This window comes from Limanda limanda, chromosome 1, assembly GCF_963576545.1.
Source record: "Limanda limanda chromosome 1, fLimLim1.1, whole genome shotgun sequence".
Classification (NCBI taxonomy): domain Eukaryota; kingdom Metazoa; phylum Chordata; class Actinopteri; order Pleuronectiformes; family Pleuronectidae; genus Limanda; species Limanda limanda.
In genome coordinates this window covers 13,764,997-13,792,675 of record NC_083636.1, presented here as the reverse complement: position 1 = coordinate 13,792,675, position 27,679 = coordinate 13,764,997, and the positions used below count along the sequence as shown (strand labels likewise).

Genomic DNA, 27,679 nt, shown 5'->3' with positions numbered 1-27,679 from the left:
TGTTGACTTGTGTACTGACATTATTAAGATTTTTTCCAAGTGGTCAAGTGTCTGTCCAGCCCGGGGTGAACCAAGAACTCGCTGGTGGGACGATATATCCCGCATGGCCAGGAAACGCCAGGGGATCCCCCAGAAGGAGCTGGAAAGCGTGGCTAGGAAGAGGGATGTCTGGGATACTCCACTTAGTTGGTTACCTGCACGACCCGGGCACGGATATACAGAAGACAATGGGTCCTTATGAAAGGATGTTTTAAATACAAATATGAACTCATTGGGAAAATGTCATTAGAACATTCTGATCTGTCTGTTCTGAGGCTTAAAGTTCTGCCAAAATCTAGTTCTTTCCACAGTCTTGACTAACTCATTGCAGAAAGTATGGCACTAACACTGCCACCATGAGGGATTCATTTCATATCCTACTGGGGCCACTTATGCTAAGAATATACATACTCGCCTCAGTAAGGACAGATTTCAATAAACAAATCCCTTAAATGGAGCAAGTCTCTGAAGTATAAAATAGATTAAATCACATTTTCTTTACGCCATCAAAGATATTAAATAACAATAATAAGGCTTGCTTTAGGTTATGTCCTTTCTCTCTTCTTCACATGCAGCAAACTGGCCGTGCGTAACGAGTGAACCACTGCCCCCTGAGGGATCCAACCCCCCTCTGTGTGTGTGTCTGTGTGAGCATGTTCACGTATTTCTGTGTATGTAAAGCCCCAGTGGTGATTTGATGCACAGGTCAAGCATGAAAGCAGCCCCCCCCCCCCCCCCCCCCCCCCCCCGCCCAACCGCCTCCCATGATGGATATGCACACAAATGCCAATACAAGGCCAGTGCAATGAATAAGAGCACTACCCGGGGTCGCCACATTTCAAGTAGACTCCCCAGTAGGGAACAATGGCACCGTGCTCGTGAGGATACAACAGTGACATTGTGCGACAATGGGAGGGAATGCAAACAGCAAAGTAAAAATAACTTAACGGGGGGGCACTTCCCCAGAGGAGCATTTTTCATGTCATGCCAAAGAGTAGTTGGGTGTATGAAGCTTTAAATTTAAGTGAATTAATCAATTGTACTAATGGGTAGTGACTTCTCGGTCACTGTGCGATTGTTCAAATGATTGTACACATAAATAAATATGATGACTCAAATCCATAATCTTTTGACCAGTCAGCAGGTGACTTGCCTGGTCCGATACAAATGAAAGCGGCCTGCTTATCATATGTTGGCCTGAGGTTTTTAATTAATTTTTCAGCGGAGCTTCCCCATTCCTGAATGTGAATCTGCATGTGTGTGTTATAGACCTGTTGTTACCTGACTGTCTTTGTGTCAGCCAGCGCAAAATGCTGCCAACAAAAGGGAGAGGTGTAGGGGGGGTGGGCAAGAGCAGGGACAAAACAACAGGGGCTGCCAGGATTTGAGAGCGTGTGTGTGTTAGTGTGTAAGTGTGAGAGACAATACCACTGACCTCTTTCTGCTTAGAAACAGAAAGTGAGAATGTGTGTGCATACCACTCCTCTGGCCTCTCTGCTCTCTGGCAGAAGCAGCATGCGTGTGTGTCTGTGGTGTGTAAGGGTTGGTGTTTGTGTGTTGTGTTCATTAAGCACGACCACGTGTCCTCTCCCCCCCCCCCCCCCCCCCAACAGACGGCTCAGGCTGGTGCACGTGTCGCCAACAGAAGGAAGCAGCGGCTAGTGGGCAGATGCGAGCGCGCTCAGTGGAGCCACAGTCAAAAACAAACAAAGAGGTGGATGGACCGGGTGAAGGACCAATCACAGCCCGGTTCTGCTCCTCTACTGAATACCGCCTTGTTTCCAAACATTTGTCTTTCCAAAAATCCCAAATTTGATCGTCTGAATCTGGATTTGGACATCTCAAATTAGATTATTAAGTTTTTGAGTCTACATGGCAACACATGATAATTTATGAAATGGGTAGCAGACATGTGTAAGGAGTGTACACATCTTAACAGTAGGGATGGGGGGAAAAATCGATTCAGTTACAAATCGCGATTCTTGTGAATGACGATTGTAAATCGATATGCTGCCTCCCAAATCGATTTTTTTTTTTAAAACAAACGTATTTATGTTTTATACCGGGGGGGATATATTGGGGGAGCAACATCACCCCAGAGCATATTGACCAGCTCTTGTTTTTGCACAAGAATCTAAACATACCCAAGCACTAGCTTTGCATCGGCTACATGCAAACAACAATAGCCTACTTTTTGTTTATTTCAAAGTTAATATTTTAAGTAAACTTTTATTCATTCTATTTAATTTACCTTTTATTTATTGTTTAAAAGTAGCCTAAGTGGCATACATTTCTTAATCTGTCAGTTTGTGTGCAGTTGACAGGGGCTATACAATAATAGGGCACATTTTTATTTATTTTCTCTATTGGCTGCCTGGCAGTCATTAAGTTAATGTTAATATTTGAAATAAAACTGGTAAAGCTCTAAGTGAATTTGACTGTGTTGTATTTGAAGGAATGATTCAACATTTTTCCATGGTCCAGTATTTAAAAAAAAAAAAATAACCAAAAGAAATCCCAGGAAATCGTAATATCGAATCGCAATACTTACAGAATCACAATACCCACAGAAATCGCAATACATATCGTATCGCCACCTAAGTATCGTGATAGTATCGTATCGGGAGGTCCCTGCCGATTCCTGTCCCTACTTAACAGTATATCATACATGTGTTTGAGACCTTTCAACAACTTTTTTTCCCAAAAATTAAACGTAAAACATGTAACATGGGCCACTTGGGGTTTCTCTCTAAAAAGGTAACAAAGAAAGGGAACATGGGAGTTGATGTCTTCACCACCTTTGCAAATCTACCTCACGCAACTCACATGCAAATCATGTTCATTACGCAGCAAGTGTGAATAAACCCTTGCATACTAAATCTTTATTTTTAAAAAATATTGCACCCTGAGTAACATCTAGTGCCTTCGCAGCCAGGGCTTTAACATGCAAGTCAATATTTGAATTTTTTAAAGCCGACTGTCAGTTTGTTTGAAGCACTTTCAAGAGTCCACGATCTGTTTAAAAATAAAACTCGGCCTGTATTCAAAGCTCACACATATTTACTGGATAAAAAGGGCCTGAGAACAAGGCTACATCCAGTCGATTATCTTGTAAATTATTTAGTGTTTTTCAGCTGTTGTCAGCCTGCGGGGTATTTGGGGGCGTAACCGTGCTGTGCATGTTCATGTGGAGGCTGTGGAGTTCAGGTGCCTTTCAGGGATAGATAAAAAAAATGTTGTATTGATCAAAGGGAGCCACCTTGTTTGCTCTGTGCCTCTGTGCTACAGTTGAAGACACCACAAGGTGTGTGTGTGTGCCTGAGGGGGAACTGTGTGTGTGTCTTACCATAGTGTGTGAGTATGCCCTGAGGAGTGACCACCTTATCGCAGACATGGCACACAACAAGAGTTAAATCCTCCAGTGCAGGAAACTGGCTGTCGACGAACATTTCTGAAAGGAACACAGAGAGAGGAGACCAGGATTTAGACCAAATAGACAAACAGAAGAAAGACACAAACACAGGTCTAACATTATCAGAGATGAATACGTTATCATTTCTGAAAAGCTGGGATGTTTCCCTTTTGACAGCACAAACTACTCAGGAGCTTGTAGATTCATACGTGTCTAATAAATATATTAAAAACATAGTATGTACTGAGTACTTCAGGTGAGCCATCATGGATTATTCACTTTACTATCAGGAGTTTACAGCTTAAGGCTGCAACTAATTATTATTTATCAGTTTTCACAAATGTATTGGTTGTTTGCTCCTCAAAATGTCATAAAGGTTAAAAAAAGGAAAGAAATGATTTTACATGATTATTTACAAATCCAAATCGGTTAAGACCTCACGCTTTTACCACAGAATCAGGAGCAAACCAAAAAAATGCAACACATCAAGTTTGGCCTGGGCTTTTTCTATGTAATGTGGCTTCCACTTATGGTAGTTGGAGATGTGTGCCAATTGGCATCCAGCTGGGCCCGAGGGCCTAGTACACGGCACTTAAAACAATAAGCACTTATAGATTAAATTGTAATCTATACCATTGGTAAATCCTCTTAAACAAACACTACTAGTTATACAGTGTGCTCACAGACATGCAACGTCCAATGGAAAACAGCAAGTATCACATTCGGCTAAGCTTTGAGAACCGGATCTCCCTGCACCCAAACAAGCTCTGCTGACAGAAATCACAGCACGTATTAACACAGGGCTTCAGCCGGGTGGGGGGGGGGATGTGTGTGCAGGATCTCTGCGTCTCCAACAGTGTAATGGTGCGTGTCGCTGATGACCTTGCATCGCTGGAAAGCAGAGGAGACCAGTGCTCATGCATGTCCATGAGAGAGAGTGTGTGTGTGTGTGTGTGTGTGTGTGTGTGTGTGTGTGTGTGTGTGTGTGTGTGGGCAGCATGTGTGTTCTGTCAAATGTGATGTCTGAAAGCATGTGTGTGTGTGTGTGTGTGTGTGTGTGTGTGTGTGTGTGTGTGTGTGTGTGTGTGTGTGTGTGTGTGTGCGTGTGTGTGTGTAAAATGTCAGACCTGCTCTCATCCTCATACATGAAGTCTTCAAGGCCACAGACCTATTGAGCCTGTCAAAATCACTGGTGGGTATAATTCATGACTTAGGAGTTATGACTGACTGAAGCTCACTGGTTTCCAGCGTGTTTGTGATATCGACCATGACTTGCCTACGGGAAAAAATACAGAAAGACAATTTCCTCGACAGCCAATGGGAATGGAGTCAATGCATTTTTTTTGCTGGTTCTCCAACCTTTTAAAATGGTGCATATACCCCCGAATTTTGGTGTAAAAGAGGCACGATGCGATAAATCTAATTAAAACTGTAAAAGAAAAAAAAGGTCAGTTCCTGAGCTGCAGCACAGAAGCAGTTAACGCTGAGATGCTTGGCCAGGTTCACGTTGTCAATATCTCTCAGATTCTCATGTTTGCTGAGAAGAAACAGCTTTTTTTCCTTTTCTTGCAGTGTTTGTCTTTGTGACTTGCCTGAAAAGTGGTTTGATCAGGCCTGTGATAATAATACAGACACAAATGAGAAGGTGTGGCTACATTAAGTTTGAAAAGCTGTTGACGGGTTTCTAGGCAGTAAGGATTAATTACTCTGTAACGAGACATTGGAAACACACCCTCAGTTAGTTTCATTTCAAAAAGCTGAGCGGCATCACCGCAGTTTGTGTCTTTCCTGTCATCGCTGCAAGAGGATACGAGCACATTTTCCTCAAAATAAATCATTGAAAAAAATGCGATGGGAAATTTTTGCTGGCAAATGATACACTCTAAAAGTTCACAGCAACAGAAAACGACTTTAGTGGGAGAACTGAAAAAAAAGAGGCAAGAATATAATTTCCTCTGCATCTGCCAAGTCTAGTGAGAACAAAGTGTGGAGCCTTTTTCTGCAACCTAAAGTGGACAAGCCAACTACCAGCATCTGCCAAATGACTGACAAGCCAGAAAATGAACTACAAAAACAATCGCTCACTGGGGAATTAGCACGTTTGGAGCCACTTAAACAATCTATCATTCGACACTGATTACATTACAAGTAACTCAACTTCCCATTGGTGAATGAGTGTTTGGAGAGACACTTAAACAAAAAAGGTCTGGAAGCAGCAACGATCCACCACAGTTCAAAGTAACCAACGCAACTCTTAACAATCAGTTTAGGAGATTTATAGGCGATAGGTATCCCTCTTTAATAATCATTGTGCTTAACAGCTACAGGAGGGTCTGGGCCTCAGCAGCAGCTTCGACTGAAGTTATTCTATAAAGAAAAACGCCAGAAAGAGTAAACAAGCTTATCAGTGATATCTGGCAGCTTCTCTCGCAGAACCCAGGCAACAAACTCTACCAGAAACAAACCAGTCTGTTGTTTATTACAAAGAAGCCCCAGATACACATCTGACGGAAACTTTGAGAATTCAAAATGGTTCTTGGATCTTGTATAAAGATCACTTTCAGAGAGCTGGACCCTGGATAGACCCACACAATCTTAAAGTGAACCAAAGTGTTGTAACATGTTAGGATGGAATTCTAATTTACACCTTCTCCTCACAAATAAATACCTAAAAAGTCTAAATACTCACTGCTATACACACTTTTATGTTATCAAAGGTTTTTTCTTGTAAAAATGATTTCATGGTCACAATCCCCTGATTTACATTAAGTGGTTTTGACTGAATATAAAAGCCAGACTGAAAAAAGTAATTTATAAATAGACAGATCACTAACATTGAAACTAGAATCATAATCTAACATCTACGACAAATAAATGAACATTTCAGTCTCTTCGTAAATTCAATCAATCCCTGTGACTCATGTAGCACCTTCCAATTTTATCCAACTTGAATGCAAGTTGACCAATCATTGTAGTTTGCTGTGAGTTAAACCCATTGCTCAGCCACACACGTGCACATCAACAAACCCAATTCACTGTTTATGGTTGTGAAGATGCAGACACAAAGGTTTCTCACTCACCCACACAAACAAATGCTGCTTGAGACCAAACCATGGCAGTTCCTTGCTGTGCGCCAAAGCGAAGGTTCATTGTTTTGTTCCACATACGAACGACTTTGCAGTGGAGCACAAAGAAGAAAAATCAACCCTTTACTACCACAAAACCCACCTAGAGAATGAAACACTTGTTGCGTCCAGACCGATGGCAAGTGCTGAAAGAATCATGGTGAGCTGCATTAAATATTCACAATTCTGACAATACATAAGTTTTCGTTTTTTTAAGGCTGGACAAATTCGTTTGCAGATTTTCTTAATTCGGTGGTTGACATGGTAATGTGGCTAATTTTAGCTCCAGCCATTTTAATGCGGACAGCGGCACCCAATTTACTAAATGACTAATTCTGAGCAGTCTGCAGGATAACAAGAGATGTTTCCAATCCTCACGGGAGTGAACAGCAACAGGAGCTGCACACAGCACTGTACCGTCGCCTGCACTGGGTGACCCGTTCCCTCGTGATGCATCCGGCAGATCAGTGCATTCCTCCTCCCAGCATGTGTGTCAATTGCGTGTTTTAAATAATACACATACAAAATATTTACATGCAGATAATCGCTGAATCAACACCCTAATCCCTAACATATCAGGAGCCTTTCAGTTATTGCCATGAGGATTTAACATGCAAATAGCAGCACTGCCTATTTCGAGTGGTGTGATGACAGCCACTGCCACTCAAGTCGGGCTAAGTTGCTGTCGGTTGTCATCATCTCTGCTGAGTGTGTGTACGTATGTGAGAGTGAGACAGACGAGAGACACAGATACCGATCGTGACCTGCACCACACAACCCGCACTGAGGCGTCAAGAGGCAAACACGTGGTGGTGAATCACACTAGTTTGTGCTACATTCAAATAATGTAACGTTTAAAGCCTTTGAGAAGTGTTTACCTGTGGGTTTATCAGGCTGTGTGAGTGTGTTTGTGAGGGTGTGTATGTGTGTGTGTGTGTGTGAGGGTGTTTGTGTGCATATCACTCTCAGCAGGCCTGAGTGTCACGTTACCAGCAGATCAGCAATTCTGGAAATGCAGCTCCGGTGTGAAAGGGGAAGACGAGGCATGCAAGTGGGTGTGTGTCTGTGTGTGTGTGTGAGTTGGGGGGGTGAGGGCTGGAATCGGACCAGTGAGAGTGAGAAGAGTTTCCCCAACTCTCCATGCGTGTGTGTACGTGTGTGTTTGTGTGTGTGTGCTCCTACGAGGGCTGCAGCACGCGCGCTCGCTCTAACTTTCGGGGGATGACTCGAGCGTGTTAGCGTGCAGCGCGTGCTCCTCTGGGTATTTATACGCGCTGAGTTGTGGAGGAACTCCTCGGGCTCTGTCCCCGAGGGGAGGCGGCTTTGGGGGAGGATGTAAGCACCCACCCACTGCGCTGGTGGAGCAGCCCCCCCCCCCCTCCTCCACACACACTTCCAGGCATTACGAACGATATTTTAGAACAACAACGCCAAGTGCAGCTACGATACATAATGAATAAGACGTGTGACAAGCTGGATACCAAGCTAACGCTCACGTACAAACATATCCTCCAACACAAACACGTCTAGTTCCATACTACTGATAATGAACCACTTATATAAATATAACAACTCTGACACCACAGATCCCCTCTGGGATTTACCACTTTTAACTCTGAAGTAAAAAGAAGCAGGGAACTTGTAGTCGACACAGCGCCAGGCTTCACAAACACAGCAGTCTAAATGCCTGACTGTTGGAATGAGAGGCTGTTTTTTTTAAACAAACACACAACTGAAGATAAATCATGATGCTGAGACAACACTACAACCATTGAAGTTGTGTTTTTTATTCCTACCTCACAGCTGTTGCCTTAAAGCCTTTCTTATTACATCCTTGTTATTGGGCTTGTTCCATTTTTCAGCATTTCCCCCCGTTTCCCAGTGAAAGTAATTCAAGTAACTCGTGGATCTGTCAAGTTTAGGAAACTGATGTCTATGACAGATATTTGCCACCTTTCCCTGAGCATGCGTGCCAAATGCTGGAAGACAGGAAACAGTTTTGACCGTAAATGATCTGTCATATTTGAATTGAAAGTGAAAGTAAAAAATGCAAAACCTACGTGATACTACTACTAAATACTATGTTTGCTTTTGGTAGCTAGCTGAATTTTGTTTGGGGATTGTTGGTCTACATCGGTTGAATCTGAAATGGGGCCGGGTGATAAAACAACACAATCATTGTGGCAAAAATGTTCTTAATCAACAGTAATATCTCACATGTACACATTGTGCAGACATGGTGGGGATGTGTAACACATAATTAGTTTTTGATAATCTATAAATGAACAATCCAAACAAAGAAGAAGAGGATGAGTATCTTGTAATGAGTAAGTCATTCTCTTCTCCTTTGTTTGGTTTATTGTCGGGTGTCAACCAACATCCAGGTGCATTATCTCTATCTACCGGTCAGGAGCGAAAAACAACCTTTAGACTTAAAATGTCTTCAAACTTAAAATCTGTCTTTAAAGTTAACAGAAATATCAACGCTGGTCATAAGGGATGTGCAACCTCTTTGGTGATATGTCAAATTAGAAGGCTTTGCAATATGTCACAGAACAATATATTGTCTCTGTTAGCAGATATGTATGTTTATGGAAGTCTTACAGGCCAATGTGTAAGAGATTTTATTTTATGTGCAACTTTATGAAGCCAATTTCTCCCCGGGGGGACACTAAAGTATATCTTATCTTGTCTAACAACAATAATAAACATTTCCCCTGATTATTATCAATGTCAGCTGATATGACCATTTGTTATCTTGTTAACAATTATGGGTCGCATGGCCCACACCTGATCTAAAATATGTTTCCCTTTCAAATTGTGAAATCAGTTAATTTTTACACTTTTCTTCACTGACATTTTTGAAGAATAAAAGATTAAGTTTAAATCTAGTACAGCGTGCATGCTGTTACAAGGGAGATGCTCAGAACCAGTACAACTATCCTGCAGGTGAACCCTAACAACCAGCACCCCCCCCTGTCACCATGGACCCGCCAGTCCCAGCAGAACTTCCTCACCTTGCTGGCGGAGCGGAGCAGCTTCTCTGAGGGGGGGGGGGAGCTCTTCGTCTCTGTCGTCCGGGCTCGAGTCTGCGTGCGGTGGGGGGCAAAAAGAAAAACATCCGCTTTACAAACACCGAGCAGCGGCCACAACAACAACAACAACAACAAACTTTGGGGGCCACGCGTGGAGCCATGCTGGGTCTGAAGGGAGGGGGGGGGGGCTGGCTACACGCTTAGCATTAGCTCTGATAGCCTCTGCCTGTGTGTGTGTTTGTGTGTGTGTGTGTGTGTGGACCCAGTGGAGCTGTCAGGGCTCACTGACTCGCAGCAGAGCCCGGTGGAGGCGAGCCTGACCCGGTGGAGTCGGTGGAGTCAGCCCGGGACCCGGGGACAGGCTGCAGCAGAGGGAGGAGGAGCAGCTCCACTCAATCACAGACAGTTGTCGGTCCACGCACTTCCCCGACACTTTGTCCGCCACAACAACAACAACAACAACAACAACAGCAGCGGCGGCGAACTTACTGACAACGACAGGTGAAGCAGCCGCGCCGACGAACGAGGACCAGGGCTCGCACAGGAAGCTGACCGGACTCGGTGTCGGGCGATCCAGTGTCGCCATTGCTCCTCTTCCTTCTTGTTGCTTCGCTCGGAGCCGTCCTCTCTCTCTCTCCCTCCCTCTCTCTCTCTCTCTCTCCCCCTCTCTCTCTCTCTCTCTCTCTCCCTCCCTCTCTCTCTCTCTCCTGCACGCTAAAAACGAAAGAACGTGACACGCTGACGTCGTTCTCGGTGAGCTTCGGTTCGGTTCGGCCGCGCTCGGAGAGTTGAGGGCTTGTTGAGCCTCAGAGGGAAAGTTCACTTTATTGCAAGAGGACATGTTTTCAGGGCCCGAGCACTGACAGACAGTGAGGCCCTATTGGAATTGTAAGGATTATTATTATTATTTTTCAGGCAAATCAATTGGCTTTTTGAGGGCTTTACCAATTTGCAGAAAATTAGAAAGTGATGAAAAGTAACATTTAATTTATTTTCTGTTATTTTATTTTTTTTAATTAAATTTTTGTTTTAATTTTTTATTTACCCCCTTCACATCCTGCGCAGAAGCGGACTGCACAGCGTTGATTTAATTTAATTATTTTTTTTATTTATTTAATTTTGTTTTTGAATTTAAGTAGTATAAGATATTGTGCAATTAATAGGTGTTTGAAATCCTGCCAATTTTGGGGGTTCAGTATCTTGCCAAGAACATTTTGGCATGCAGGTGGGTAAGAGTGGGATTTGAACCGCCAACCTTCTTGTTGGAGAAGGGGCGCAGTCATACTCTTGATAAAAGACAGAGGGCATCTCGATGAGGCTTTGTATGAAGCACAGGACCATGAGAGCAGCTTGCTAACTGTGCTGAGAGGAGACACACACAGATAAAGAACATATTGTAGGAAGATTGTTGGAGGCTAGATTGTGATCATATTGTAAAGCTCTGGTGATGGAGGTTGTGGGTCAATGTAATAAATATTGTCTTTGAATGTTAAAATTGATGGATGTGTGTTGACGTTTTTAAAAGGCACTGATGATAATTATTATAAAACCTCTTCTCAGTTAAATCATATGCTGATAATACTTGAGCCTGAGAGTGAAATGCTCATTCCTAATACCCACATGAAAGTGAGATTCCGAGCTGGATGGCTGCTGGCCTTCGAGACCATTACATCCACATGAACTCTCCCTGTCAGCCTGTTTCTTGAACAGAAAGTTGTGCATTCATGTTTGGCCTCTCCCAGTGGATCAGTGGGTCGAGCCTATGGCACTACATTGACCTCTTGTGGCTGAATAAAGAACCTGCGTCTGCAAATTCCCTGTTTGGAGACACGTCATGTTAAATCATCTCTTCAATCCACCTTAACAAATTCAACACAGTAGTTCTATGGCACAGTTGTGATGTTTACGTCTAAATCTCGGCTTCAAAATGAACGAAGCACACAGAAGACGCAGCTAAAAGCTAAGAAGGATACGTCTACAAAGGATTCAAGCAAAGTTCTTAGAGATGTCCCTGAATGTAGATGAGTGCAAGTCAAGGAAGACAACATTTTAACTCTATATTAATTATTATGTAACTTGAAATAAACGGATGAAGGGTTAAGTGGGATTAAATATGATGTTTCTCATTAAGACACCAGCACATGTTAAATACTTTTGTCCTTCCCCCATTTCACAAATACGCACACATATACACACACACACACACACACAGAATAACTCGACCACAATGTTGCGTTTGTGTCCATCACAGTGCGATCACTGATTTCACAGGACAAGTCAGAGTCGCAGAGCGAACCAGGGAAACACTGAGCACAATGTTTCTCTCTCTTCGGGGTCAAAACGATGTTTACGGGTCACGGATGATTCGAAGCTTCACATGTTTCAAACCTTCAATTTAACAAACAACCGAAGTGGATCTTTTAAACTGAACCTCTGTAGCTGAAGCTGTCACACGGAGAGACAGAGAGTATAACTTTAGCTTTAGAGATAATTGTGGCTTAAATATATTATGTTAAATTATATTTGAAATCTGGAAATCATCTTGACCTTCTTACAGACACATGTACAACCACAGACACAACGATTTGCAGATGAATAAGAGGACCACTACAAAAATCATACTTTTTTATTGAAAAAAACATGTACATTGAAATTGGTCATGTCACAGAGTGTATGTGTCTCTTGGATATGAAAGTTTAAAGGAGACCTATTATGCTTTCTCAGTCTTCCCCATTCCTCTAGTGAGTTGCATTGTTTTTTAGTGATTGTATACGACATGCACGGCTCCAGATCCCACAGTCCGCAGCAGAGGAGGCTCTTCTCTCCCACAGTAAACACGGAGGGTGCGTCTACATCACAACGCGGGTCATAAGGCTGGGCCGAGAGGAGGGAGGAGGAGCGGGCAGCGTTTGTAATGAGAGTTAAGGTTTGTTTTTTGGTGCTACCGGAAAAAATCTAAACACTCCACTGAGTACAACCAAGCTAAAGTGTCCCGGTGTCCCCGGTTTGAGAGCATGACGAGCACAAGAGGTCTCCTTTAAAGTCATTGGAATCATTGACAAAGCTAAGAGCGTGTTGAGTGATGATTACAAGAGTGCAGCAGCATAACCAGTACACCACACACACACACACATTTACACACATTTACACACTGTCACATTTACGTTTATCCTTCAGAGAATCAGTGACACCGTCCAACGTACAGTTTCACTACACAGGAAACAGATCATAAAATAAAATATAAACGACTCATTCTAACCATCTACGTATGAAAAATAAAGGTGTAAAAAACGGAATACAAGCTCACTGCTCGTGTTTCCTGACAGATTTGAAGAAACTAGACAATCAAAAAAATAAGACGTGATCGATTTAACATCAACAAAAAAGGAAATGTTACTTTGTAAAAAAGAAAAGACGGATGAACTAGAATAAAAAAGCAGGAGGAAGTCACGACAACATTCAACATAGAAGAAAAGAATTAACAAACTTCTTTGTTGTTGTTTTTGGCGGATGGCAACCAACATCGAGGTGCACACTTAACACAACAAAGCCGTCACAGGATTTTAAAATTGTCTAACTTATCACATAAACACAGTGACATGTGAACTAAATAACTCTTAGTCAAGTTTTCCTTATGACATAACACTCTCCCTGTGCTAAGGGCGATATAAAAGCAGATTAAACACCATTTGAGTGCATTAAACATGTTGTGAAAAGAAAAACACTAAATGTTCAAATAACCTCTATAATATTTGGACTGAAGGACAATTCATGCATCTTAAAGCTTAAAAATGTAACAAGTCTGCTTGAACGTATTGATTTACCTTACAGAGGAACAGCATTTCAGAATAAAAGCTTTTATACATTCACCAGATCAATGTACTAGAAATCATCCGTACATTCGTTTTGTAAATTAATAATCCTAGTTAGGCTTTTCATGCCTGATCACCACTGCTGTAGCAAACAGGACTCCAATGAATGAAAAGCAAAGAATGAATGAACATGAGTGAGTCACTCTCTGCATACACAAGTGCTTTGGTATCTAAAAATATATAACATGTGCAAAACAACAGGATTTAACACCAAGGCAAGTGTATGACTAAATTTCACAGCCTTTAATTATTGAATAAATGGGTGAATTTCAATGATTTTAAATGGTTGAATGGTAATAAGGATTTTAATATTACCAGCCTCTGTGTTACCCTGAAAACCTTCATCACATTGTCCTTATTGTGGCGATGACATTAGAGTTTAAAGTACCTTACATTAAACAGTATGTAGTCAAGTATAATAACCAGAGAAGTAAGAAACCATCACTTCATAAAGACGAGCAACAACAATGCTATAGATCATCGTCTGAGCACGTATCACTTCCTAAAGCATGAGAAACCGCCTCGGAATAGTTGGAACAAGGCACGTTTCTCACTGTTGCATTAGTATTTCTATAGTATGTGGTCAAAACAAAGGCACATGTGAAGACATTTCAATATGCTGTATGTAAGCGTTTACTATCGCTACATAGATATCGCTAAACAGTCTAGAAGAAAAGTCCAGCACCAAACTTCAATCCTTAATTTGCCGATAACTTCAATCTCTTATCATTTATTTTCTATACGGCAGAACGTGGTTTCTTGCCCTTAAGGTGGCGCTATATTAAAATATGGATCCTATGTATGTCTGTGTTTATTAATTGCTTGTGATGATGATCTACGTGAAGATGGACCATGGGTAAATCTTTTTTCCCTCGAGTCAAATACTTGGACGTCTTTGACTTAACATCAAAACTATTATTTCTTTAAAATGAGTTGATCATTTTCTTTATTTTCGAAATGTTTTAAACTACAATACTTACATGTAGCACCTTTACCAACCAAATCCTTTGTCTGTCTTTATCACATTCACAGATAATGTTATGCATGTGTGTAAGTGTGTTCATGTCTGGGTGCACATTTTTCCCTATATAGCCCATGTATATCGAATGTGTGTGACTGGTGTGGGCGTGCGTGTCAATTATTGTGTCTTTGAGCGTTAGTATTTGTGTGTTGTGCGTCCCTGTCTGGTACTGTGCGTTAGATGGGAGCAGGGACCTGTTGCCTTCCTGGTCCAGACTGGGAAGAGAATTTCTGAGAGTGCCAGCGAGTCTCCTTGTACACGAACCAGGCGTTTCCTGCCCACACAAACATGTTGAGGTAACCAAACACCTGGAAGAATAAAGACAGAAAGGAAACACAAGAAATATGTGATAACACATTCACAAGAGAATAACAAGACTATTAAACATTTTATATTTGACGATCCGTTTTTAGGTATGCTTTGGTGGCATTAGCCTCCATTGAACTTCAGTCCAATACATTTGCTTTGGACTTGTGATACAGAGAGTGTTTCGCAGTGCACGCCACGTTGAAGAAAATGAAAGTGCTTTTGCTCAGTGTCGCATGACAGTGCGACAGGCTGCTTGCTGCCTGTTAGTGTCGTATTACATTAAAAGGAGCGGGGGTCCAGAGCCTCTTATTTATTTATTTATTTAGTAGGAATAACTTGTCCGCTGGCCAAATGTTTGGATTCATAGATCAGAGCGAAGCAAGGAGCTTGAAAATTGCTGACACTAATGAATTCATCATTCAGACGTGTTTCAATAGAGATGAATGACAGTGGAGTTCATAGCGTGACATCGATTTAAGTCCGTTTGTCACACAGCTCCCTCCAAAGGATTTATACAGCCGATGTGTGAACAGACTTTCCTGCATGAAATTGATGGATTTCCACTTCGGAAAGAGTTCGGTGCAAGTGTAACCAAAAAACCTTAAAGGAGACATATGAGGGTTTTCATTTTTTCTTTCCTCTACTTTGTTATATAGGTTTTGGTGTGTGTACAAGGTCTGCATAGTTTATCCCCTTTAGAATCCTCTCTCTTTTCTGTCTCACCACAGAGATGTTGAGGGTTCGCAGGTTGGCGAAGTCTGTGACCTCGCAGGTGATGTTGCTGCCCTTGCAGAGCGCCAGCGTGGCGCTGATGCCGTCAGTGTCCGTGGCGTCCTTCACGTTCTGCAGGCCCTTCGCCCAGGCGGAGGAACACACCAGCCACAGGAAGACGAGGATCGCCGTGATGACAAAGTCCTGGGAACGGACAGGATGGAGAACTGAGTCAGTGAACTCGCACATCCTTTAGATCAAAAGGTGATAAGATCAATACTCACAAAAATGGGTCCAAAGTCAGAGTCCTTGTAGACGTGCATGTAGCCTAAATAAACCAGCAGGGCCACCATGCTGTACAGGAAACAGACGGTGGCGATGCCCACGAAGAACTCAGCCGAGGACGCGGAGTCTCCGACCAAGTGAGTGGTCATGACGGAGCGGTTGCAAATGGTGTTGTTTCCCTCAACTAGCGGGAACTGGCTCAACCTGACCGCCAAACAAGATGGAGGTGGGTTAACATGAGTGTTTACAGTAGAGCAGAGGTCTTCAACGGGGGGTCCACAACCCCTAGGGGGTCTGCGGAGGTACTGTAAGGGGGTCGCGAAATGTTTGGTTGATTAGACAATTTTTTATATTTTATATAATTTTTTATTTATTTTCCAACCAATTTTACTTCCAACAAATGTAAATGTCTTTAAATATACATTAACATGCAATCAACATATTGTAAGGCTGATTTGACCCTCTACCTGACAACCTCCATCCATCCAAGATGAGATAAGTTGTATGCTACCCATCAGGGTCCGACATCTCACTAATGTGGGAGTATGTGTGGCATCCATAGATGTCTTGAGGATTCACTGTCTCTTCTACATGTATGTTTAATATAAAAACATGAATCTGTGAATTACTTTAATAGCTCAGTGTTGTATGCAAGATGTATGTTTATAAATGGCAGTGGCATTGCCACCCTGTACCTTGCACATGTTGAATAGCTTAGTATTGAAAGCACAATAACAGGGTAGCTATGTTTATACACGGCACTAGGCCCGGTTTCATATTTAATAGTAATAATTAACACAATTTTATACAATATATATAGTAGGGGGTCCCTGCTCCATCTCTCCACCAGTTTGGGGGACCTTGGCCTGATAAAGGTTGAAGACCCCTGCAGTAGAGTTTTCTTATCTGAGTAACGTTGAGAGGATTCTCACCTGAACGGGTAGTGGAAGTTGGCCGTGAGCGTTTCGTTGCTGCCGTCGCCGCAGAACAGGGACACGATGTTCTTCCCCGAGAAGCCGCCGCAGCTTCCAAAGGCAAATATGGCCGTGAGCTGTTTGGACAGACACGAGAGAGTCAAGAGATGAGGGGGAAGATGGTTGAGAGGAGCGAGAAAACACTGTTCAGCTCTGGGGGGGAAAGCATGAGATTCTGGAGATTTCAAATATTCTTTCTGTTAAACCTAAAAGGCTAAAACACTGTTGTTAACCTACACTGAGCTTATTAACTTTTCTGGCTCTTTCAATTGTATTTTTTTAATTCATTTTCTTCAGTGCTGTTTATGTACAAGCTTTTCAAGAGTTATGGCTTTTTTATTACGTGAAGATAAAGTAAATTATATTTTTTGACCAACAATATCATTTTGCACATGATAATATAATTTGACTGATCTAGAAATTTGATCAGTTAATTAAAAATGGGGACTAACGCTCTAATCTGTGTCTTGACTTCTTTCCTGCAGGGGCACAAAAGCATCAGGGTCTCGACCATGTGACACTAATACTCCCCTTCAAACCAACACAGGCTAAATTCTTCCCTTCGGTTTAACCTTTAAACTGCAGCAGCAGAAACACTGATCGTATAATTCTCTGGGTGTGAAGCTCGTCCAGACTCTCACTGATATCGTCTTACACCATCATCATGGGTGAAGATGATCTGACTTGGGAATCTGTTCTTTAAACCTTAACACCAACATGGGAATAAAGGATTTTTTGCACAAAATCTGCCGTTACATAGTTTCACACGTTGTCGTCACGGACACAGTTTCACGTCTCTGTGCATCGTAACTCATCAAACATCTTGTTTGTCTCGACAGCTGTCGGATGAAGATGCCAGACGTAAAAAAGGGGATTTTCCATTAAAGGAATATGGAGTTAACATAACATAACTGACACCACATGACGCCTTCAAAAGTTGCCACATAAACTTTGTCAGATCTATTTTAAACATGTTAACAAATGTTGGCTTATTTGCACATCTACCAGACACAAAGCTTTTCTAATCCTAATAAATGATGTGTGATATTCCTTTCACATGTCATTCATATGTGGGCCAATAGGGGCAATTTAGGGTTCAGTGTCTTGTCCGAGGACACTTTGTCACACAGACTGGAGGAGCTGGTGATCGAACCACCGACCTTCTGTTTAATGGGCGACCTGCTCCACCACTTGAGCCGTAGCATGCTGTTCGGTGCGTTGACAGAACTGCAGAGTTAGGTGATAATTCTCTCTTGGATTTATCGACACGAGTGACCCCCCCTTTCACATCACACGTCGTCATCTGATCCATTATCAATACGAGAGTAACAGCTAAAGCAGCCTTAAAGTTACGATCACCTCTGTTCAGTACGTTGAAACGTACAAACTCACACCATAATCTGTCCAGACCCTATGGTCCAGACACACAAAACCAAACCACAATTTAAAAATAACACTCTTTGTACTGACCCCTTCAGTTCTGTTTGATCAGCTCAAATGTATCACACACACATGCGTAAATGAAAGTGCTTACAACAGAGGGAAAGTTTAGATTTAGAGACCAACACGTGCACATACATACACATACTGTTCATCTGCTACCCACCCACTCACTCACACTCACACACACACACACACACCTTAAGGCCTCTCCCCACATGTTTCTCCAGATGTCACTGGCTGCCACTTCCTGTGTTTCTGGCTACACACACACACACACACAGCTACTTCTCTCACATTCCCACCTCCCTGACAACAAATGAAACAGCCGGCCTGCACCAAACCCACACATCAGCATTTAACCTTATTTTCTTTATGCTCTCATATTTCGACAGCACGAATTCTGGGATGCGTTTTTGTCAAGTTCACAGTATCACTGTTTGTTCTCGTTCTGCTGACACGGCGACCTCCGAAACGCCACGGAGACGCCACAGAACCTCGCCGCCGCTACGACCTCGGTCCCAGGCATCTCAGACATCTGCAAACTCCTGCGTTCCAATCTGGGAACATTCCCAAGGCCGCCAAATAAAATTAAGTCCTACCTCACAATCAAGCTGCGAGACGGCGTCATCACTTTGCACACATGGCGAGAAGCACTGGAAAGGGATGCAAACAACGAGGAGTGAACAGAATGAGTGCCTCTCGGGGGTGCAGGGGCCTGTTATCTGATTTTAGCTGCAAAAATAAATTAATAGTCCAGGTCAGCCCGGCCCGATCCAATGTCAAAGCACATGCACCGACGACTAAGTCCCCGGGTTTCCTTCGCAATCCTTGCAAATCTGGCTCTGCCTCTTTTGGCCGGGGGACACGACATCGTCACGAGTGAAGAAAAGAACCAGAGAAACAGCTTCATCATCATTATTCAGCACGTTGGGTGAACGGAGCAGCGGTGTCGCGTTTTATTTCTCCTAAACCCTCTTTCCTGTTCAAGATCATATCTAAGGAGTGTTTAGGCCGAGTTATGTGACATGAGAGAAAACTTCTCTTTCGCTGTCAAGTTGCAGATTCCTTTTTTTTAAATCAGGGGCCATAAAGGGGCCAAATAATACTTCAAAAAGCTTAGAAGCTGAGAGAATCGTACCAAAGTATTGCATCTATTATAAGTAACTAGTTTACTTTTTTCAAAAAAGACTACTGACAGGACAGGGCACTGTAGGGGCCAACCCGATTTTAGCTGGGGTCAGTGTCCCCCTGGCTCCGCCCATGTTGAAGACAACAATTAAATATTTGAATGTTTGTTTTTATTACTCTCGCTGATTGTTTCCCACGTTCATTTTTTTGTGCACAGAACAATTTGGTATCATATCAGACAAAGAAAACCAAATGGAAGCTGAATTAACAAGATAATTATGTGCGAAATTTTGAGAAATTTTACGCTTTTGCCTGAGATTGTTTGTCTGTTAATTGGCTGAAGTTACACAAAAACTACTAGACAGATTAACCATAAAACCTGGCTGAAGGATGAGCTGTATGGGTAAGGGAGGAACACCCCAAAATTTGGTGTGTATCCAGATCAGGGTGAGATCCAGGAATTTAATTTCACTTTCTTCAAAACGGTAATGTTTGTTTCTTTTGATTGCATCATTATTTGAATATATTATTCTACAGTCGAAATTTAGTAAGTGATATTTTGTTGTTGAGTAAATGAGGGTTTGTTCAGCTTCTGCTCATCAGCCTCATTGTGCTGATGCCTCAAAACGTCCGGAGCCTTTTAATGTTTCCTGTGGTCATTAGTGCTGTTGTGTGGGTGAGGAAGACTCCGGTGCTACAGCACAGAGGAAGCTCCCAGCAACAACTGAGCCAGTCCAAGCACACCATTAATCATCCAGTCCCTCGTGAATAACAAAATATGTTGTGTTTAATAAGGGTTATGTAAGGCCAACACACATACACGCACACACACACAAACACACGCACAAGGCACACACAAAAAGCCTTGTCCTGAGTCAGATGACTGGTTGTTGTTGCATGTGTGCATGTGTGCATGTGTGTGTGTGTGTGTGTGTGTGTGTGTGTGTGTGTGTTACAAGAAAATAGACCAGCTGAGAGAAACTAGCAGAGCTGCATTGCCCTCACTGGATTCCTCTGACCCAGTTATTTAGAGCAGAGCTGATCACTGGACTTTCCATAAGTAACTGTTCCATGATGCACGTGTGTGTGTGAGTGTGCACGTGTGCGTGTGAACGAGTGTGTATACGAATAGCCCAAACATATTTCACTTGTCTGCAGTGAAGTAAATAATTGGTGAAAGATGTATTAATGTCTAACTGTGTCATGTGAAGGGCAGAGCTCTGCACTCAGCTCACTTTGTTTAGTGACACAAAGTTTCACTTTCAATCTTGAAGATGTACATTTAAAATCACTTTCAATCTATAAGTCCCTCAATTTAAAGTGTGTGAGGAAGCAAATAAAAGAAGGAAAATGAACTTCAATGACCAAAAATAAAGAAATAACTTAATTTCTGTCACAATGGACATTTTTTGATTTGCCTCACTATACAACTCCTCTTCCTCAAAGTTTATCTGTCACTTTAAACCTTAAAGATCCCAATTTAAAGTGTGTGAGGAAGACAATCAAAGTGGGGACATCTTCTTTAATGAAAAGTGAATTACAATTGACCCATTTTGGTTTGGTTTCTCTCACTTTAACCAACTTGTCTTCACCAGAAAAACTTTATTTGTCACTTTCAACCTTTAAAATCTCAATTTAAAGTTTGTGAGGATGCATATAGAAGAAGGAAATAAAAGTATGTGCAAGAAAAACCATAATTACTGTCATGGTGGACGTATTCTTGGTTTGGTTTTCCTCACTTAAACCAACTCTTCTGCATCATACTAAGTTCATTTGTCACTTTAAACCTCAGATATATCAATTTAAAGTGTGTGAGGAATTTCTATCACCGTTATTCTTGTGTTAGAAACTAATTAAAATGGATTACATGAGTTCTATCCAAACAGTTTACTGACACATTTAGCCAAATCCCCAAGGTGCAGATGGAAGTAAAGCATAAAGAGAAGTTGATGTATCTTTCTATGAATGTGTGATGAAGTTCTGGGGTTTGAAAATATACTTTTTGAACAGCTTCCTCCTAAAACAGATTAAGAGTTCTTTTTTTCTCGAGGGTGAAACAACGCCAGGAAGAGAAGGGGAAAGTCCAAGGAGCGAGGAAAAGGACTGAACCTCCCTCTCCTCTGGATATGAAACACACACTTTCTCTCTCCCTTTTCACAGACACACACTTATGTCCATCTAACTCACCCACTCCACCAGTTTGACGAAGCCCAGCGGCTCCTTCAGCGGCGACATGTTGAGCCTGAACCCGGTCATCATGTTAGCGCTCCTTCTCCAAACTCCTTTTATCCAGTTGTTCCAAAAACTGTGGATGTTGAGCTCCAGCCAAGGGAGGAAGAAAAAAGGGGGAGTTGTCTCACAGAATGACGTGGGTCCTCTTCTGCGAACGCTGCAAGAAATGACCACACCGAGATTTTGAAAAGGGGAGTTTCACAGTCCAAGAAAGTCGATTAAACTGGGCCAACACAGTGGGAACCCGCCTATTTACTGGAAACGCAGCTTTACGCACAGCAGCAGCAGCTTCACGGAGCAGATGTGGATGAAGAAAACGAGGTGGACGTGTTTTTTTGCAGTGTGGTCCTGGAAACGCCGCTTGGTGATGCGCAATTACGCAGGCGACGTAGCGGATAAAGAGCGTAAAAGTGTGCCAAATTACGCGCTGCTTTTGGTGACTTACAGGGGAAATGGCGCAGAACGCAACAGTTACAGTATCTGATATGTTCTACAGATTTGTGCCAGAAAGTTTTTTTTTATCCTTGCAAAAGCCTGAGCAACACACACGACCAACACAGTTCACTCGGTTATTCGTGAGCAACAGAAATTGCGCATCGGAAATGTCCTACTGCGTTTTTATTGGATCCATCCGCTGCCTCCTGGGTGCTGAGTGTGCAGTTCCTGTGAAACACACGCCCCTCCACTCCTGCTCCTGCTGCTGGGGTCTGGGTCTCATGACTCTCAAAACCCCGGATTCCAAAAAAAATTTCAACCCAAGAAAGAAAAAAAGATGGAGGCTCTATTCAAGAGACCAGATTGCAGCCACGAGTTTTAAATGGAATCAGCACATGGTCCATTTCATCCAGGAGACCATTAACCACTATTTGCACGTTGAGTTTGTAGAACAGAGGTATAAATCATATTTTAAATCGGTATGAATAAGTTGATCTTTAGGCTAGACTTTAATTATTGGGATTTTATTATTTATATTTGGGGGATTGTCTGTTTTACTATATATGACAATAAAGACTCTTGAGTGTTGAATAAACTGAGATAACTTTGCTCTTCATATGAAGTACAGTCCATCTGGTACTGGATTTTTGGGACTAATAATTACTTTTTGGAAACTTTCAGTTGTCAGAGTGAACCCTCACCAGCAGGAGTCACACAGAAAGAATCACAACGATATATTATCTTAACATAATTTATTTAAAGTGCAAATCAAGTGACATATTCAAACATATTAAGAAACAAAACCAATGCTGTAATACTGTACAGACTAATAGAAACACACAGGCAGATGCAATTCATTTGACATTAAAAATCGACTTAAATATTGATATAGTTACATGACATTCACATTGTATGACTTATGCACAAAGACATGTCGGGGATGAGGGATTTGTTTGTGGGAGGTGGTGGCAGGATGGGGGGGGAGCGCAGTCCTCATACAGGCTGGTGGACTCTGGTTGGGACCCAGAGCCGTACCTCAAGTCCAGCTCAGAGTAAACAGCTTCACGGACGGACTCCTTTTTCAGACTTGCGAACATGATGGGCCTGGTCTTTCTCCGGGTGAAAGGGTCCATGTCTTGGTAATGCTCAGTCGGTGCTTTAGGAGTTGGAGGTCTCCTGGACTCGAGCATGGGAAGGAATGTGATGTCCAGGCCGCGCTCTGTCGTCCTCAGTTGGGGAAGTTGTTTTGTCTCCTCATTTAATGTTTTCAGTTCATCCTGGATCTTTTTCACCGTGTGGGCATCTCCCTGACTTCTTGCAGCGCTCTGTTTAAAGAGTAATTGGAGTTTCCTCTTGGCAACATTCAGAGGTGCTGCTCGGAATCGGTTCTTCTGGGTGAAAATAAAGTCGATCTCTCCCTGAGTGAAGGTTTGATCCAGGGCTTCTTTGATGGACTTCTCCTTACTCGCGATCATTTCAGGTGCTGGAACTTTCATCCCAGCCGCGATCATCTCCAGGTTCCACTGCATGAACTCACTTCTTGTGAATTCCTCATTGGATACAGCCCTGAGAGTCACAATCTGGTCTTTGCCAGCATGCCTGAGTTTGACTCCCAGGTTTGTCCGTTTTGATCCAAACTGGTAGACATTCTTCGTCTCCATCACAGACACAATTTCAGCAACAGAGTGAAGTGGATTGCTGATGCTGGCTTCAGTAACTACCCTGACGAAGCAGCCGGTCACAGTGGTGGCAAAGAAGGGCATGTGGCACCATTTCTCCAGCCTCGTACTGGACAGGCAGATCCTCTTGAGCTCTTCAGGAGGGAGAGCAGGCTGAGTCACCTCTCGACAAGCTTTCTTCTCCTCAGGCCCTTTGTCGTGCTCGACCTGCCTTTTCCGTTTGGTGCCAGCAGATCTCCCCGGCGCTGCCGAAGCAGCACCAGCAACAAGGAACTTCCTTTTCACCCAGTCGGCATCTCCGTGACTTCTTGCAGCGCTCTGTTTATCGAGTAATTGGAGTTCCCTCTTGGCAACATTCAGAGGTGCTGCTTGGAATCGGTTCTTCTGGGCGACAATTAAGTCGATCTCTCCCTGAGTGAAGGTGTGATCCAGGGCTTCTTTGATAGACTTCTCCTTACTCGTGATCTTTTCAGGTGTTGGATCTTTCATCCCAGCCACGATCATCTTCCTTTTCCACAACATGAACTCATTTATTGTGAAGTCCTGGTTGGATACAGCCCTGAGAGTCACAATCTGGTCTTTGCCAGCGTGCCTGAGTTTGAATACCAGGTTTGTCCGTTTTGATCCAAGCTGGTAGACATTCTTCGTCTCCATTACAGACACAATTTCAGCAACACAGTGAAGTGGGTGGCTGATGCTGGCTTCAGTAACTACCCTGACGAAGCAGCCGGTCACAGTGGTGGCAAAGAAGGGCATGTGGCACCATTTCTCCAGCATGTTAAAGGACAGGCAGATCCTCTTGAGCTCTTCAGGAGGGAGAGCAGGCGGATACATCGCTCCACGAGCTTTCTTCTCCTCTGGCCCTTTGTCGTGCTTGATCTGCCTTTTCCGCTGGGTGCCTGCAGAAGCAGCACTGACAACACGGAACTTCATTTTCGGCACTGACGACATCTCAGTAGAAGGTCTTTGGGCTCCGTCAAGGGCCTGAAACATGAAACATAGAATTATTGATTGAATCTCCAGTCCCACCTTAACTCAACATGTGGCAAGTGTTTAACTGTAGTTGAAGTCAATCAATCAATCAAATTGTATTCATATAGCCCATATTCACAAATCACAATTTGTCTCACAGGGCTTTAACAATGTGTGACATCCTCTGCCCTTAACCCTCAGCAAGAGTGAGGAAAAACTAAAAAAACAAAAACTTTAACAGGGTAAAAAGAACGTAGAAACCTCAGAGAGAGCCACATGTGAGGGATCCTTCTCTAACTGAAGGTCAATTAATTGATAGATTATTGTCAGTAATGGTCGAGTATCAGAGGAGAAATATAAAATATCAGGCAGTGTCATCAGGCTTGTTGTAATCATAGCCCATTACCAGATGACAGCACGATACACAATCCGCCATACAGGACACAGGAAGTGAGAGCTGGTTGCACCAAATGCTCTTTAACACACCTGTTTTGAACTGTGAACTCTGTTAAACAGTTGTTGCTATCATCATTGTTAACATCAGCTTATTCTTCTCTTATTGATACATCTCTGCAATTACAGGGTCTAGATGAATAATCTTGTTGTCTAAATGGATTCATGCAGAGGTGAGAGCATCAGTGTGGATGTTACGGGGTCAAAATAAATGAAGATGGTGAAACTGGACGAGGCAGGAAGGATTTATTAAATATTTGTATATAAGAGAACAGGGCGGATGAGACAAATCTGCACCCTAACGTTGTAGTAGTTGAATAAATCCAGGAGGGGGCAGTAATGCAACACCATGGATGCGAACTAGCGTTAACCCCCAAAGAAGAAGAAAATACGAGTGGAGAAATCAGAAAAAGGTGAAAATCGATTTCTATTTCTGTATCTATTTGTGTCGTTAGCATGCATTAGCAGGATCATAAGCTGCAGGAGCTGCGGTTATGGTCACCATGTGTGTTTTTGAAAAATGCTAATTTAGCCGCTTGGTGTTTGGGCAGTGTTATGATTTGAATGTGGTTGCTAGGGGCTGATGCTAGCTAGTCGACAGCTTCTACTAGCTAGCATCAGCATCGATTCAAAACAAAAACAAAAGTGTGTTTTTTAAAAGTTTGTTTTGATGGAGAAACGTTGGACTCGTGTGACACAATAAACCCGTCGGAGTGAAAACTGTGTGCGACGAGCTAAAGGACCGAGTCTTGGCCCGGAATTACACTCGTTCACACCGGAAGTGGCTACATAATAGCCGCTAACACCACAAGCTAATTCGTCATCAATGTAATTTTTTGTTAGCTTCAGTAAATATAATTCATATATTTAACATTATAATTCTTACATATCTGCTTTGTTTTAAACATTTGTGCCTATAAAAAAACAACTGCTACCGTATAAACCACTACTTCCTGTATTTATGTTTGTTAAAACTTATAATAATTCACATTATGTATATTTGTTTTGTAGTAGTACAGTATTATTAATATGAATATGGCTCACTGGATATCAGAAGTAACAATTGTGATGCATTTACTCAACAAACTCCATGAAAAAATATTTGAGCTTTAGCCCAAACACGAATATATTATAATATATTACAGTGCAAAGGACAGTAAAAGTCAAAGGATCTCACCTTGCTTTGTTTTCTGTCAATCGCAGAGTTTGCTCCAGAGTCTTGAAAAGTGCAGCTGCTCATCTCAAGATCAAGGAAGCAAGTGAGGATCAGATCAATGCATCAGAAGATCAAAAAAACTTGACCTTCCAGGGGAGGGGGGGGAAACACGTCAGAGGGGAAGCACTGATATAGTAATTACTAATAGTAATTAGTAATTACTATTGATAATTACTAAGAAAAAGTGAGTAAATAAGAAGTAAATAGTGAGTAAATATAGATATAGATATATTTTTTATTATTATTGTTTTTCTTATGTGTGGTGTATTTATTGTGTTTTTATGTTTCTATGTTCATTGTATGCACCAATAACCAGAGCAAATTCTAGGTAGGTGTAAACCTACTTGGCAATAAATACTTTCTGATTCTGATTCTGATAATAATTCCCAAATATTATATAAGTAAAAATAACCCCATCCTATTTTAATTAATTGCAGTAAAAATACGTACAAGGTAGTTTCAACTTTGAAAATCATTAAGTGATTTGAGTAAGACCAGGTTTATTGTTAATTCCAAATTCCATGTCACGCACAGTTGTCGTCCCACTTCCTTACCTGATCATCTCTGCAGACTTGGTGCCACTGGCTCCATCAGAAGCCATGATAGAATACCCACGTTAGTTTTCCAGCTAAAGCTCCTTCTAATCTAACTGACAATAATACTTTACTATACTTTTACATTGTTGTTTAGTTTTTGACACCCTTCTCATCTTACTTGTTGCCTGTTGCCTGTATTTTAATTTGTACTTGTCCTCTTCAGATCCTGTCCGCTTGCTGCCGAAGAACTAACCTGCCTGTCCACTCACCAGCTTTACACACACTGCCTGGGCTCACTGTCAGACCACAGAAACCTCCAGGAACCCTGCGACTCTTTGTCACCTGGCACTTGAGTAATAAACACGCTCTTTGATTTAACTTTAAAACAGTTTGTCTGCCTGAAATAACACATATTGTATATGTAAGCAATTAAAAGTTGTAATCATCAGCGAGCTGTTTGCTTTGTATTCACATCTGCATCCACCCATTTGAAGCGGTAACAAACCAACCTGGAGAGGGAGAATTGCAAGTTAATGTAGCTGTGAAACTGTAAAGTCAGTCATATGTTTGACAGGATCCTGAATGGCACTGTTCACTTATCCCTTCTTAATAAATAATTAAGAGGTTTGGCTGATATTAATATGAGAATCATTTTTAACATTCAGATTTTTTTGGGGGGTTAAAGATTCATTAAAACCAACTTGTGACTTATTATGTAGTTAACTTAATTCTGAACAGCTACTGCCCTCTGGTGGTCAAAAGGAGACAGGGTCAGGAGTCGAGTTTTCATTCAAATTTAACT

General features: G+C 42.2%; 2 protein-coding genes across 4 annotated transcripts in view; both read right to left on the bottom strand.

Annotated features, from left to right (window-relative positions):
* The window catches only part of atxn7l1 (ataxin 7-like 1), a 28,018-nt gene extending 17,791 nt beyond the window's left edge, over nt 1-10,227 (bottom strand). For 2 of the 3 annotated variants that reach the window (XM_061069862.1, XM_061069888.1), the window contains exons 1-3: nt 10,101-10,227; nt 9,594-9,665; nt 3,386-3,490 (exon numbers count right to left, since the gene is read on the bottom strand). Coding sequence is in view for 1 of the 3 variants with exons in the window: in XM_061069888.1 (XP_060925871.1) it covers nt 3,386-3,490; nt 9,594-9,665; nt 10,101-10,197 (274 nt within the window). In the remaining 2 variants the exon portion in view is untranslated. The remainder of the gene's footprint in view (nt 1-3,385; nt 3,491-9,593; nt 9,666-10,100) is intronic. The other variant, XM_061069872.1, reaches the window with a different exon arrangement.
* A 1,995-nt stretch (nt 10,228-12,222) lies between these two features.
* Nucleotides 12,223-21,622, bottom strand: sypl1 (synaptophysin-like 1). Its single transcript, XM_061074041.1, has 5 exons — nt 21,542-21,622; nt 16,742-16,860; nt 15,809-16,013; nt 15,537-15,728; nt 12,223-14,812 (listed from the first exon to the last, which is right to left on the bottom strand). Exons 1-5 carry the CDS (start codon nt 21,611-21,613, stop codon nt 14,681-14,683), a joined length of 720 nt encoding a protein of 239 aa, XP_060930024.1. The 5' UTR covers nt 21,614-21,622; the 3' UTR covers nt 12,223-14,680.
* Nucleotides 21,623-27,679: the final 6,057 nt, after the last annotated feature.